This window comes from Zalophus californianus, chromosome 3 (assembly GCF_009762305.2).
Source record: "Zalophus californianus isolate mZalCal1 chromosome 3, mZalCal1.pri.v2, whole genome shotgun sequence".
Lineage (NCBI taxonomy): Eukaryota > Metazoa > Chordata > Mammalia > Carnivora > Otariidae > Zalophus > Zalophus californianus.
In genome coordinates, this window is record NC_045597.1 from 60,569,328 (window position 1) to 60,582,148 (window position 12,821).

Genomic DNA, 12,821 nt, shown 5'->3' on the forward strand with positions numbered 1-12,821 from the left:
TATGTCTTCTCTGGAAAAATGTCTATTCAGGTCTTCTGCCCATTTTTTAATCAAATTATTTGCTTTTCTGGTGTTGAGTTGTATAAGTTCTTTATGTATTTTGGGTATTAACCCTTTATTGGATATATCATTTGCAAATATCTTTTTCCATTCAGTAGTTGCCTTTTCATTTGGTTGATGGTTTCCTTCACTGTGCAGATCTTTTTTTTTTTTTTTTTTTGGTGTAATTCCAATAGTTCATTTTTGCTTTTGCTTTTGTTTCTCTTGCTTTTGTTTCCCTTGCATATATATATATATATACACACACACACACACACACACACACACACACACACAATGGAATACTATTCAGCCATAAAAAAAAGAATGGGATCTGACCATTTGTGACAACATGAATGGACCTAGAGGGTATAATGCTAAATGAAATAAGTCAGACAGAAAAATAAATACCGTATGATTTCACTCATAAATGGAATTTAAGAAACCAAACAACACAAAAGAGACAAACAAAAAAACTCATTTTTTTTTTAAGATTTTTTTTTATTTATTTGAGAGAGAGCACAAGTTGGGGATAGGGACACAGAGACTCCCCACTGAGCAGGGAGCCCAACATAGGGCTCAATCCCAGGACCCCCCTGATCATGACCTGGCAAAGGCAGATGCCTAACCGACTGAGCCACACACGTGCCCCCCGCCAAAAAAAACCGGCCTCTTAAATACAGAGGGCAAACTGGTGATTGCCAGAGGGAAGGTGGGTTGGGGAGTGGCTGAAATAGATAAAGGAGATTAAAAGGTACAGACTTCCAGTTGTAAAATAAATAAGTCACAGAAATGAAAAGTACAGCATAGAGAATACAGTCAATAAGATTGTAATAATGTTGTTTGGTGACAGATGGTGACTACACTTACTGTAGCACATTCTGCCTTTCGAAAGAGTCATGTAGAATCTTGTGCCTATGTAAGAAGAGCTTCTGAAATTGGAATTTCACATATATTTTTCAAGGAATGGTTTCCACATTGGGATTAAGATGAAATAAGTTGTCTTTCCAAGACATTTAATTCCTTTTGTTCTCTTTTTAATCTGTAGGAGGTCTTCTCCACTTTGCCACACCCATGGACCCTCTATTTCTGCTTCTCCACTACCTCAGGAAGGCTGATAAAGAGGTGAGTTTCCCTGTTTGGGACTTGAACAGTGGGGGAACGGAATAGATCGCTTTTTGCTTGATCTTCTCTCTCTCCTTTTAATGACCCAAATGTAGATTCCCCACAGTTCAGATGTAATTTAATTTGATTCAGGTTGGTGGAGTCGGTCTGGAACATGTGCTGGGACGGATTAGAGCACTGACACACTGACAGACTGAGAACCAGCACTCATCTCTGACAGTTTACCTGTGACTTCTGAGGATGGCCTAGGCCTCCATGCCGCGGGCCTTACTTGTTTGAGAAAAAGCCTAACTATGAAAATTTTATCATTAAGTCCTCATTCGTTTTGAAATACAATACAAATGTTAAGAAACTGAAACTGACCTCGGGCCTTAAGAAAGGAAAGAAGACTTATTTTCTTCTTTCTCTGAGACTATTAAATAGGTAAATTGGGGTGTGCCTAGTAAAAGCTCATTAATGGGGAAGCTGTACTTGAGACTTAAGGAATCCCAGTTAGATGAGATTTACCCTTTCAATATAAAAACAGAGTTCATTAACAGTAATCATTTCAGCCAGAGGTTCTAAAACATTTTGGTTTCAATATACCTCTACACTCCTGAAAATGTTTAAGGATCCCCAAAATCTTTTTGTTCCTGTGGGTTTTATCTATCAATATTTACTACATTAGAAATTAAAACTGAGAAACTTAAAAATAGTTTTGTTAATTTATTTTGAAATAAAAATAATGAGCCCATTACATGTTAACATAAATGACATGTTTTCAATGAAACACACAACAAAATGCAGTGAAGAGCATGGCACTGTTTTCCATTTTTGCAAGTCTTGTTAATGTCTGGCTGAATCGAAGACATCTAGATTCTCATATCTGGTTCTGCATTCAGTCTGTATTGTTTCCGTGGAAGTATATGAAGAATATGCAGCCTCACACAGATATGTAGTCAGAAAAAGGAGGAATAGTATAATAACTCTTTCAGACAATTGCAGATATTCTTCTTTAATACTACTCTAAAAATCAACAAGGGGTAGTAGTTTCTTAAAAGTTCATTGCAATGTGGAATCTGAAACCCTGTCAATGAATTTCCCGTGCTCTGTTTACATGAAAATCCATTGGTCTGTCTTGCATTGAGAATGGATTTTTTTACCCATGTATGACTTTATAATATCATGCATTGGTCATTTGGAAAATATTGTTTCACTGATTTCTGCAGATCTTCCAAATGTTGACACACCTCATTTCTCTCTCTCTCTCTCTCTTCCTCTCCTTTGTTAATATCACCCCTGACCTCATCAGAAAACTATATATTGGGAAGCTCTCATAGCAGCTGATACAACTTTTCTACAATTCTAATTTTTGCCTGGAAGTTAAAATGGTATCATTGGCTGGCTGCAAGTACTTTCAGTCTTTTCCTTGAAGTCACGGGTTCACTTCTTTTATATTCGGCCAAATACCCAAGTCTGAACAGCCCTAGTCTGTAATGGTTTTTTTCGGTTAAAAATGGGATCCCACAAAAAAGTAGTTATTTCTGCTCTTGACTCAGTGATGGAGGCACTTTTCCTTGCGGGAATCCCTGTGCCCAGGTAGTGGCAGAAGGGGCTTTAGCATCACTTTTAGCACACGGAATATTGAAAAGATTTGCACTCAGGGTCAAGGCTCCACTAACAGTAATTGCTTTTACTTCTTGATGAAGGATATCCTTAAGTGACATGGCTTCTGTTTTGTTTTGTGTTGTTTTAACTGCCCTGCATGGCAGTGAAGAGCGCAGGAGCTACAGGATAGGTTGGTGCCATGGCCATGACTGCTGCTAAGGAGCCTACAGTTCTACCCACCTGGCCGTGCAGATGTCAGTGCAGTGAAAATGCAGATAGCACCTTAGCATTATTGTGAAAATAGTTTTGAGCTCTGGACCCCCTGAAAGGGTGTTAGAGACTCCCAGGCATCTACCAACCACAGTTCAAAAATCTGCAGATTAACAATTTTAAGGAATCAGTGTTATTTAAACTACTTAGAAGAATCGGGGTTTTCGCACGCTGTTTGCTTATAGTTTAAATGTTTATGGGCTCATCTTATTTAGTCCTTAGACCAAATTTCCGTATGGTGGGTACCTCAGTTTAATTTGCTATAAAAACCGAAAGCAGTAAAACAGACTTCAAACTTTAAGTCATACTCTCTCCGGATGCAACTTAGCTTCTTTTATTCCCCTCCTTTCCTATATCCTCTGTTAGTGTGGATTGGTGAAGTTTTATTCCTTACTTCATTCATGGTGCTCATTATCTGGAAGCTACCATGGAGCCAGCGTATTTAAGGTATATGAGCGGCGAGGCCAGTAAGTCTTCGTCTCTAATGAACAGAGATGGGCAGGTCACCACCAGAAGCAAGGATCTGGTAGTATTCAGTTGAATACTTCAGTTGGCTCCCGTTAGTTTTCGAGGATACATTAACAGAGAGAAAGTCACCAACCAGCCTTAGCACCTGTAATGATGCACATTTAAAGTCCCTCCCCCCATGCTGTGGGGTTGTTTCCCTGTGTCCCACTGAGACCATGACTGGTGAATTAACCCTCACCCTGGCCCTCTGGGAGTCCTGAGGGCTGGCTCAGGTCGACAGACACAGAATGAAGCAGAAATCCTGCTCGAAGTGGTGGTTGGCTTTCATTGTAAACCATCTTACTTTTTCTTCTCAAATACTTGAAGTGCCCTATAAAATAACTCATGACATTTAGGTATTTCCTTCCTTGCATTTTACATATGATCTTTTCCTACTGAGTTAAAGAATATCGGTATGCACTTTTGAAAGGTTGACCTGGTCTTCTTTAATCTCAGAAAAATTCTTCTTTCTAGCTATCCCAACTGTTGCTAACTTTATATTCAAAGCAAGTTGCTTATTGCATTTCCTTTTTGGGTATATATGGTAAAGAAAATGAGAATGAAATATTAGTTAATTATGAAATTATTATATCATAACTGTGTGGCAGTCCACCGTATATAATTAGAGTATTGTTTTCAATTGCTAAATATTTAAAATATTTGTTGACCATGATAGAATATAGATTAAGGTAGATACCTAAAGACAGGAAGATTTGGAAAAATCTGTGGATTATTCTTACTATCTGAAGGAAAAAGACAGCATTGAAATTGAGGCATTTCTTGCCATTTGTTGACTTAACAGAAAGTATGACGAGCTTTCACACATGCTACTGAATGAATGAGATTTCACCCTTCAAATCAAATAAACCTGCATTTGCAGAAAGAAAACTGATCAGATGGTTTCTTTGTCTTCAAATAGAGTTGTTGCTAAAACAGAAAAGCAGAGTGAGCTAGAAGTGGGACATGGGCAGAACCATGCATTTTTTCTAAAGTCCAGTATCCCCAAGTCAGGGAACTAATCATTTAGACAGACTTCGCCCCTCCATGCTCCTGCACAATTAAGTAAAAATAACCTGATTGAGAAGAAGAATGTTCTGAATTCCTATGTTCTGAATTCTGGCCCATTGGTTTCCAGGCCTTACACACCTCTGTAGATGAGCCTGATTTAGTATGTGTGCAGCTTCCTTGTACTTACCCCTCTGGCCATCTTTTATTTTATCATGGCCTACATTTGGAAGCATTGTCAGACAGCTCTGGCAGGAGCAGATTCATTTTGGTTATTTTCTCCTTGCTGTAGTATTTCTTCCTTCAGCCCTGGGGTAAGGATAGGGAGGGAAGCTGTTTGCTCTGTGTGTGATCTGGGCTTATTCCTGAGTGATGGTCAGGACTCCTGCTCTGTGACCTTAGCTTTATATCCTTTCCCACACACTGAATGGGTTGGACCAGCCCAATGCAATCTCTACCATCTCCACAAGCTTCTATGGCTTCTAGCGCTCTTCCAGAACTCCCTCCACCCCCACCGTAGCTGTACTTTTGATATGGGTGGTTCGCTGTTTGGAACCCCAGTGCTTTCAAGAGCTTCCTAGAGGGAGCTGAGAGTCAGTTCTGGAGCCTATCCCAGTGGAGGGGTTCCTTAGGTGAGACAGGTGGCTTTGAACTTAGTTTAAAGATCCAGCTATGAGATGATGTATCTTTTTCTTTTTCATAATGTATGAGTTTGCTGACTGGAGTGCTTGCATTCTGACTGAATGAAGTCTTCTTTCAGGGAAAGTTCCAGCCCCTAGAGCAAGTTGTGGTGGATGACATGTTTCCAAATTGCATTTTGTTGCTGAAACTTCCTGATCTTGAGAAGTTACTTCGACATGTGACAGAGGAAAAAGGTAGAGTATGTGGCCTTTTGAATCAGGCTTATGTCTGCTGGAAAGGCTGGGCACCTGCCCCACTTGAATGGAAGGCTTGTTCTATGCCAGTCGGAAGGGAAGCTGTCATTCAGACTTGCTTCCACTCATCAATGCTAGTCCTCTATTGCATTGGACTGTTCAGTCTTGGAAATTCTAACCAGTTCACACGGTGGCCTATCTCCCACAGGGCCAGGGATCATGAGGCTTGGGCTTTGGTCTCAGTTCTTCTTTGAACTAAGTATGTGACTTCAGTTAAGTTCCTCGACTGCTTTCTGCCTCAGATTTCTCCTTGTAAGATTACATAAAGCCTTTGCCTTCTTTTGAATCAAGAAGTGTTTATTGAGTGCCGCTAAGAAGCATATGTTGAGCACTAGAGTTAAACTAATTACAAATAAGACATTATCCTTTCTCTCACTAAGCTTGGAGTCTACAGGGGACAAATGCAAATAGGGCAATGACAGCAGAAAGTAACGGAAGTGAACTCCTGGTTTTCTGGGGATGCCCAGGACACGTTCATAACCTCGCAGGTGGGGAGCGCAGCTGGTTGGCTCTGGGGTCGCTCTCCTGGGTGAAATGACCTCTAAGTGGAGCCCTGAAGGATAAGTCAGAGTAGCAGCATAACAGAGGTGTGGACATATGGGAAAGTTCGTCATGTGTAGGAAGCTCTAAGGAGTTCAGGTTAGCCAGAGTATAGGATGTCAGGGATGCATTTAGGTTGGTAAGGAAGGAAAGGGTGGGAATGCAGGGCAAGGGTTCAGATGATGAAGGGCCCGATGTGCGTCTGACTTTGTCTAATGGTAGTGGGGTGTCAGCAGAGTTTGAGCAGGAAAGCGCTATAAAGTGAAAAACCTGTTGGAGAATCTAAGGCCGGGTCCACAGAGGCTGCTGCAGTGGTCTAGGCAGGAATGATGGTATCCTGAGCTTAGCACCTGGAACTAGCAGAAAGTAGCCCCAAGAGGTAGAACCAGCCTCGTTCGGGGTTGGGGGTGGTAGTCAAGAAGAAGGGGGAGTCAAGGATGACTGTTGAGTTGTGCCCTGACCCGCAGTGGGGGTGGCCTCCTGGAGACACAGGTGGGAAGAGCAGGCTGGGGGTACTTAAGAGAGGAGCAGTAGATACTATTCATTTGAATTCTGAGAGAAGGAAGTGAGGCAGTGTGTATAAGTATGTCTTGTTAAGTTAGAAACACTATACAAACTTAGCATCTGTGTCTCCAAAGTCATCCAGGTAGTTTCAGGGTTAATATGGGACATGGAGTGTGGGAACCAAAACAACAGGCTGATGAGCTGTGGTTGTTCATGGTCGGTTTGGCAACCGTGACAGTTCTGAGCCCAAGAAAGTGGTAGTTCCAAGAAGTGTAAGCTTACAGTGGGAAAGGGGAGAACCTCACTGATTGCATTTTACATTATAGGTTCAACTAAATTCACCCTAGGCCAGGCTTAGAGCTCCATTTTGGATATGGAATGTGGCACCAAGGTTTTATCAAAACCGTCCCATTAAAGACATTCCCTGATGCTGAGCTTGGAGGAGATAACAGTCTTTTTGTGGGTGAACAAATGAAGTAGCTCATAGCCATTTCTGAAAGCTTAAATAATGAGGAATAAGTACAAGTCATTTTAATTTTGCCAAGTTAATGTAAATTGAAAATGCAATGAATTCATTATCCCAAATGCTTACATGAGCTGTGTAAAGAACAGTTATCTTAAACCCAAACCCAGAAACCCAGATTGAGAAATGGTGTTAATGAATCGGCATTTGTTAGCTTTCAGCCTGCGGTTCAAAGCAAGAACTTCCCTCCCTCTCATTCCTTCCTTCTTTCACACGGAACCCCTGATCATTGATTAAATCATTACCTGAACTCGTGTCCTAATCTCTGTCACTCCTCAACATGGCTTAACAGTTGGAAGTTCTGCTGAAATAGAAAGTGCATGGCCTGTGCTTATCTTGTTTGACCAGCTCTAAATAAACTTCAAAATACTATGAATTTCCCTTTGGATCTTCATGGGAAAAGATGTCTATCTCACTATGCAGTCCTTGTATACAGAACTGACATAAAGAAAATATTTCACATATTTGTGCTCTGGGTTAAGGGGTAAGGCAAGTAATGTGAGACTGTTTATGTGCATTTTGAGAAAGAGGCCTTTTTGAGGGCGAAGCATACTTAAGAGATAGAAGAGATCCTACAATTTCTTTGTTTTTTCTTGTTTTTAAAATTTTTGGGTTTGTTTTTAAACCTTTCATTATTTTAAGATTTACAGAGTGTCATTTATTAGGGGAAGAATTTAATTATGAAGAAACTGTCAAGACTTTTAGAGAAAATTGCATACATCTTTTACTATATGAAATTTAATCTGAATTATCACTTTATGTTTTGCCTTACTATCATTAAAAAAGAAAGAAAGAAAAATTTGAGGCTAAGGGTGTTTAGAAACCTGGAATGAATATAGGCTGATAATATATCTACTTTGAAAATTAAAGTACATGGGCCGGTAAAACAATTATTTTATTAAGAAAATTAAAGATACAAAAAATTCAGATAAAAAACTGCAAATATTATTTGTACTCGACCCAATAATCAACAAAGGTTTATATTTCATTATATTTGCTTCATATCTTTTTTGGGAAAGAATTTCTTTAAGAACAGCCTGGTAATCTGATCTCAGGATCTGATGGCATGCAAGGAAAATTAAAAGTATATTTGCCGTATAGTTTTGAAGAAATCAGATTTTCAGCATCCTTGCTCTGTAAGATGAAGAGTTTGAAGGGTTGAGAGTATCCCCCATACATTATAATTAGTACTTTGCAAAATTGTTCTAGATCATAAAATAAAGCTTTTATTTTCTCAGCTTTATGGTGTTGAGATTATTGAATGACGGGGATGTGAACATTATTTAAATATTGCAGCTAATAGTCTCTGGTATCTACCATAAAGAGATGCTTCTGGAATTAAATGATGTAATACAAGTAAATCAATGACCAAAGAGTACTGGATATATAGTAAATGCTCAGTAAATGTTAGTACTATTAAGGCTTCTGAATTAGAAATTATTAATTCTTTGTTGATGTGTAAGTACTGGGCACACCCGTACACATCTGTTTGATGGTCCATTGCTAAATATATATTGAAGTGGTTTAAGTAGAATGGGGATAATCAGGTAATAATAAAAATATCTACTATCTAATGAGAAAGTACGTATCATCTGTATTGTACATACGTTATTGTATCCTTACAGTAATTCCCTCTCATTATTGTTACAACCTGCATTTTTACAAATGAGGAGACCGAGGCTCAAAGAGCTGAAGTTACTGGACTAGCATCACAGAAGTAGAAGTGGGGAACCAGAATTGGAACCCGTGTCTGACAGCCACTCTTTCCTCTCCTTCTTGCAACTGTGTAACACTTCCAGAAGACTCCGGTAGAATTGTTAGGTGGTATCTCATGCAAAGATAGAAACTTATTTTTAAAAAAAACTTGTATATCCCATCTTCATAATTTCCCTTTGTGAGGCAAAAAGAGAGAGTCAGGAAAGAAGACAGAGAACTACGATAGCGTAAAGAAAAGACAAGTTTCTCATCCCAGCAGTGAGCTTTCTGTTCTCAGGCACCCATTCCCCTCTTTTAGCGATTGCCTTGGGTCCCAGCTGCCTATTCGAATTTAGCTTACTGTCCATTTATAAGTTACTGTTTGGTTCTGCTCCGTATTTTATTGCTAGGATTTTAAAAATAAAGAGGACTGCTAAGGAGTGGTCAGGTGGTATCCATGAGAGGGAGCAAAGATAAAGGAGAGAGCTGATTGTCTTTAACATCCATTCTCTCCGTAGGCACTCTGCAGATAGAGCAAACCCTGAAATACTCAGATTCCCCAGCCAGCTGTTTTGATATTAAACTCCAGATGCTGTCTCAAAAGTCTGTGGCACTAAAGATCTGGTTAAGCCTGCTAGGTTTCTAAGAACCTCCCCCTACCCCCCTCGTCCCTGCCGAGTAAACCCAGCCACGGTTGTTTGTATCCCAAATGACGATGACCGTGACCTTAGTTAGCACTGCCTGCTTTATTAGTGAAGGAAATGATGTGTCTCTGTTTGCTAGCTCTGGGGCTCAGTACGTTTCTTGCCAAAGAAGCTCACATTCGGTGGAGGGATGACAGGGGAAAGGCCTAATAAAGGGTTGTGAACTTCATCTTGAGTCTAACACTGTTTCATATTGCAAGCCAAAGCTGCACTAGGCTGTCCGGTGTGATTAACAGGAAGAGCCAGGAAAACTTACCTGATTAAAATACCCCAAGTACAGTTGCCAAGTTTCTCTCCCCAGGAGGCAGGAAAAAAAAAGAGACCATATGAGTTTCTGGTATGGAAAACATTGAGAAAGTAGATGTGAAAATGTGCTCTAGGCAGTTTGTTCAATAATACATCAGGGAAATTCAGGATTGTGAGCCGATTACCCAATTGCTGAACATGTTATTTAATTGTGGACTCACTTTTATTCCATCTTTATTTTGTAAACCCAATCTTTCCAGATGTTTGAGACCAGTTTTATAGGCACCAGACACATTAAGGAAAGAAACCTTTCCAGCATATGTACATATTATCTAACTCACCAACTCTTGCAAATACTAAATTTAAGACACAAACAAACATGTTATGGTATTTTTCATAATTTTGGGTAATCTGCGGCCTTCATGAATATTTTGAACCCCCTTACTTATCAAAATTTGTAAATTTCAAAATTAAGCAGTAGCTTATGCACTTGGTCCTTTTGTAGCATTCTGGGATATCCAAGTTGGATATTTCTTAGTTATCATCTTGTCCAGGGAGTATTCAATTAGAAATAAATGGATAATTAAAAATTTCCTAGAAAAAAACCTCCAGGCCCAATTAGCGTCACTGATGAATTCTGCCATACTTTAAGAAATAAATAATACTCAAATAATGATACTTATTCAAATCCTTTCAGAAATTAGATGAGGAAGGAAAATTTCCCAACTAATTTTGTGAAGCCAGAATTATCCCAATACCAAAGTCAAAATTATTTTAAAAAGAAAACCAGGCCAATATCCCTTATGATCATTGACTGAAAAATTCCTAATAAAATATTAGCAAATCAAATATATAAAAAGGATAACATATTATAACCAAGTGGGATTTATCTCAGGAATGCAAAGTTGTTTGAACGTTAGAAAATCAATCTGCATAATTCACCATATTTACACATGACAAAAGGAAAACTGTATGACCATCCCAATAGATGCAGAAAAATCATTTGACAAAATTCAGTCATAATATAAATTCTCAGCAAATTAGAATAGAAGGGAGCTTCCTGGAAAAGGGTGTCTATGACAAACTTAAGCTAACATCATACTTCACTGTAAAAGACTGAACAGTTTTCCCCTATGACTGGGTATAAGATAAGCATGTCTGCTTTGACCATTTCTATTCACCATTGTAGTGGGAGTCCTAACAGTTTCAATAAAACAAGAAAAAGATAAATGGTATACAGATTGGAAAGTAAATAGTAAAACTATCTCTATTCATAAACAATATGGACATGTATGTAGAAAGCCCAAATGAATCTACAAAAAAAATTACTATAACTAATAAACAGGATACAAAGTTAATTTATAAAAAATGAATTATATTTCTGTATACTAGCAGTGAACAATCAGACAATGGAATAAAAAACATATCCAAAATATCATCAAAGATCATGAAGTTCTAGAAATAAATATAACACAGTATGCGCAAGACCAGTACACTGGATTTTACAAAACATTGCTGAGAAATTAAAGAATTAAATAAATAGAGAGATATACCATATTCATGAATTTAAAGATTCAATATTGTTAAGATGTCCGTTCTCTCCAAATTGATCTATGGATTTAATGTAATGTCTATCAGACTTTTTTGGAGGGAGTGGGGGGAAGAAAATGATGAGCTGATTCTAGAATTAATATGAATTTGCAAAAGACCTGCAATAACCAGAACAATTTTGAAAAAGAAGAACAAAATTGGAGAACTTACACAATCCAATTTCAAGACTTACTCTAGAGCTATAATAATCAAGAAAGTGTGGCATTGGTATAAGGATAAATATATAGATAAGGGAACAGAATAGAGAATCCAGAAGTGGACCCACACTTATATAGTCAATTGAATTTTTTCCATAGTGTCAAGATAATTCAGTGGGAGAAAAGATAGTCTTTTCAACAAATGATCTGGAAAATTTGGATATTCATATGAAAAACAATGTTAACCCTCACCTCACAGTCATGCAGAAAAATTAACTCAAAATTGATCACTAATTTACATGCAGAAATGAAAACTACTAAACTTCTAAAAGAAAACGTAAGAGAAAACTTTTGTGACCTTGGGGATAGGCAAGGATTTCTTAGGACATAAAATCCACTAGCCATAAAAAAAAATTATAAATGTAACCATAAATTACATTTCATCAAAATTAGTATCTTCGGTTTTTTGAAAGACAGCATTAAGAAAAAAGAAAAGATAAACCACGGTTGGAAGAAAATGTTTACATGGTCTATCTGATAAAAGATATGTATCTCAAATATATAAAGAGTTTTCTTAACACAGTAATAAGATGATATACATACAGGCCAGTAAAAAAAAAATCGGCACAAAGTTTGAACAGACACTTAGCAAAAGAAGATTTATAAATAGCCCATAGGCACACAAAAACAGGTTCAATATCATTAGTCACCAGGGAAATGTAAATTAAAACCACAAGGAAATATCATTAGTATTCACTAGAGTGGCTTGAAATAAAAAGGAAAAACAATAAGTTGAGGAACTACCAGAACTCACCTACCTGGCTGGTGGAAGCATAAAATAGTATAACCACTTGACAGTTTCTTATGACTCAGTAATTCTACTCCTAGGGATTTACCCAAGACTTACGAAAACACATCTCCATGCAAAGACTAGTGCAAGAATGTTCAGAGCAGCTTTTTTGTTTAGGGTGATAGTTACATGACCGTATGTATATGTTTGTTCAAACTCCTCAAATTGTACACTTAAAATGGGTATATTAACCATATGAACATTATTCCTAAAGAAAGGTGATTTTTTTTTTTTAATGGAAGTAGTTACTGATCCATGAGAAGCTAAGCCTCCTCATTTCTGACATGGCATTTTTTTGTTTGTTTGTTCATTTTGTTTTGTTTTTTCCTCCCCCACGGCCCCCACCAGGTAACGCTGGAATCCAGTGATAGAATGTGGGAAGCAAGGCAGGAGGAAGTGATGGCTTTCAGATCCGAGCCTGGTTGAACAGGAGGATGGTTTGGGAGGAAGATGAACAGTCTGTCTTTAGGCACAGAGCCTCGGCTCAGGGCTTTGGGCTTCCTGGTTGGGTTTATTTGGTCTTCTTGAAACAAAATGAACTCA

At 38.2% G+C, this 12,821-nt stretch overlaps 1 protein-coding gene across 5 annotated transcripts in view; it reads left to right on the top strand.

The window, feature by feature from the left end:
* The window catches only part of RNASEH2B (ribonuclease H2 subunit B), a 70,304-nt gene that overhangs the window by 27,444 nt on the left and 30,039 nt on the right, over nt 1-12,821 (top strand). For all 5 annotated transcript variants that reach the window (XM_027589347.2, XM_027589348.2, XM_027589352.2 and 2 more), the window contains 2 exons: nt 1,088-1,164; nt 5,294-5,408. In XM_027589347.2, coding sequence (XP_027445148.1) covers nt 1,088-1,164; nt 5,294-5,408 — 192 coding nt within the window. The remainder of the gene's footprint in view (nt 1-1,087; nt 1,165-5,293; nt 5,409-12,821) is intronic.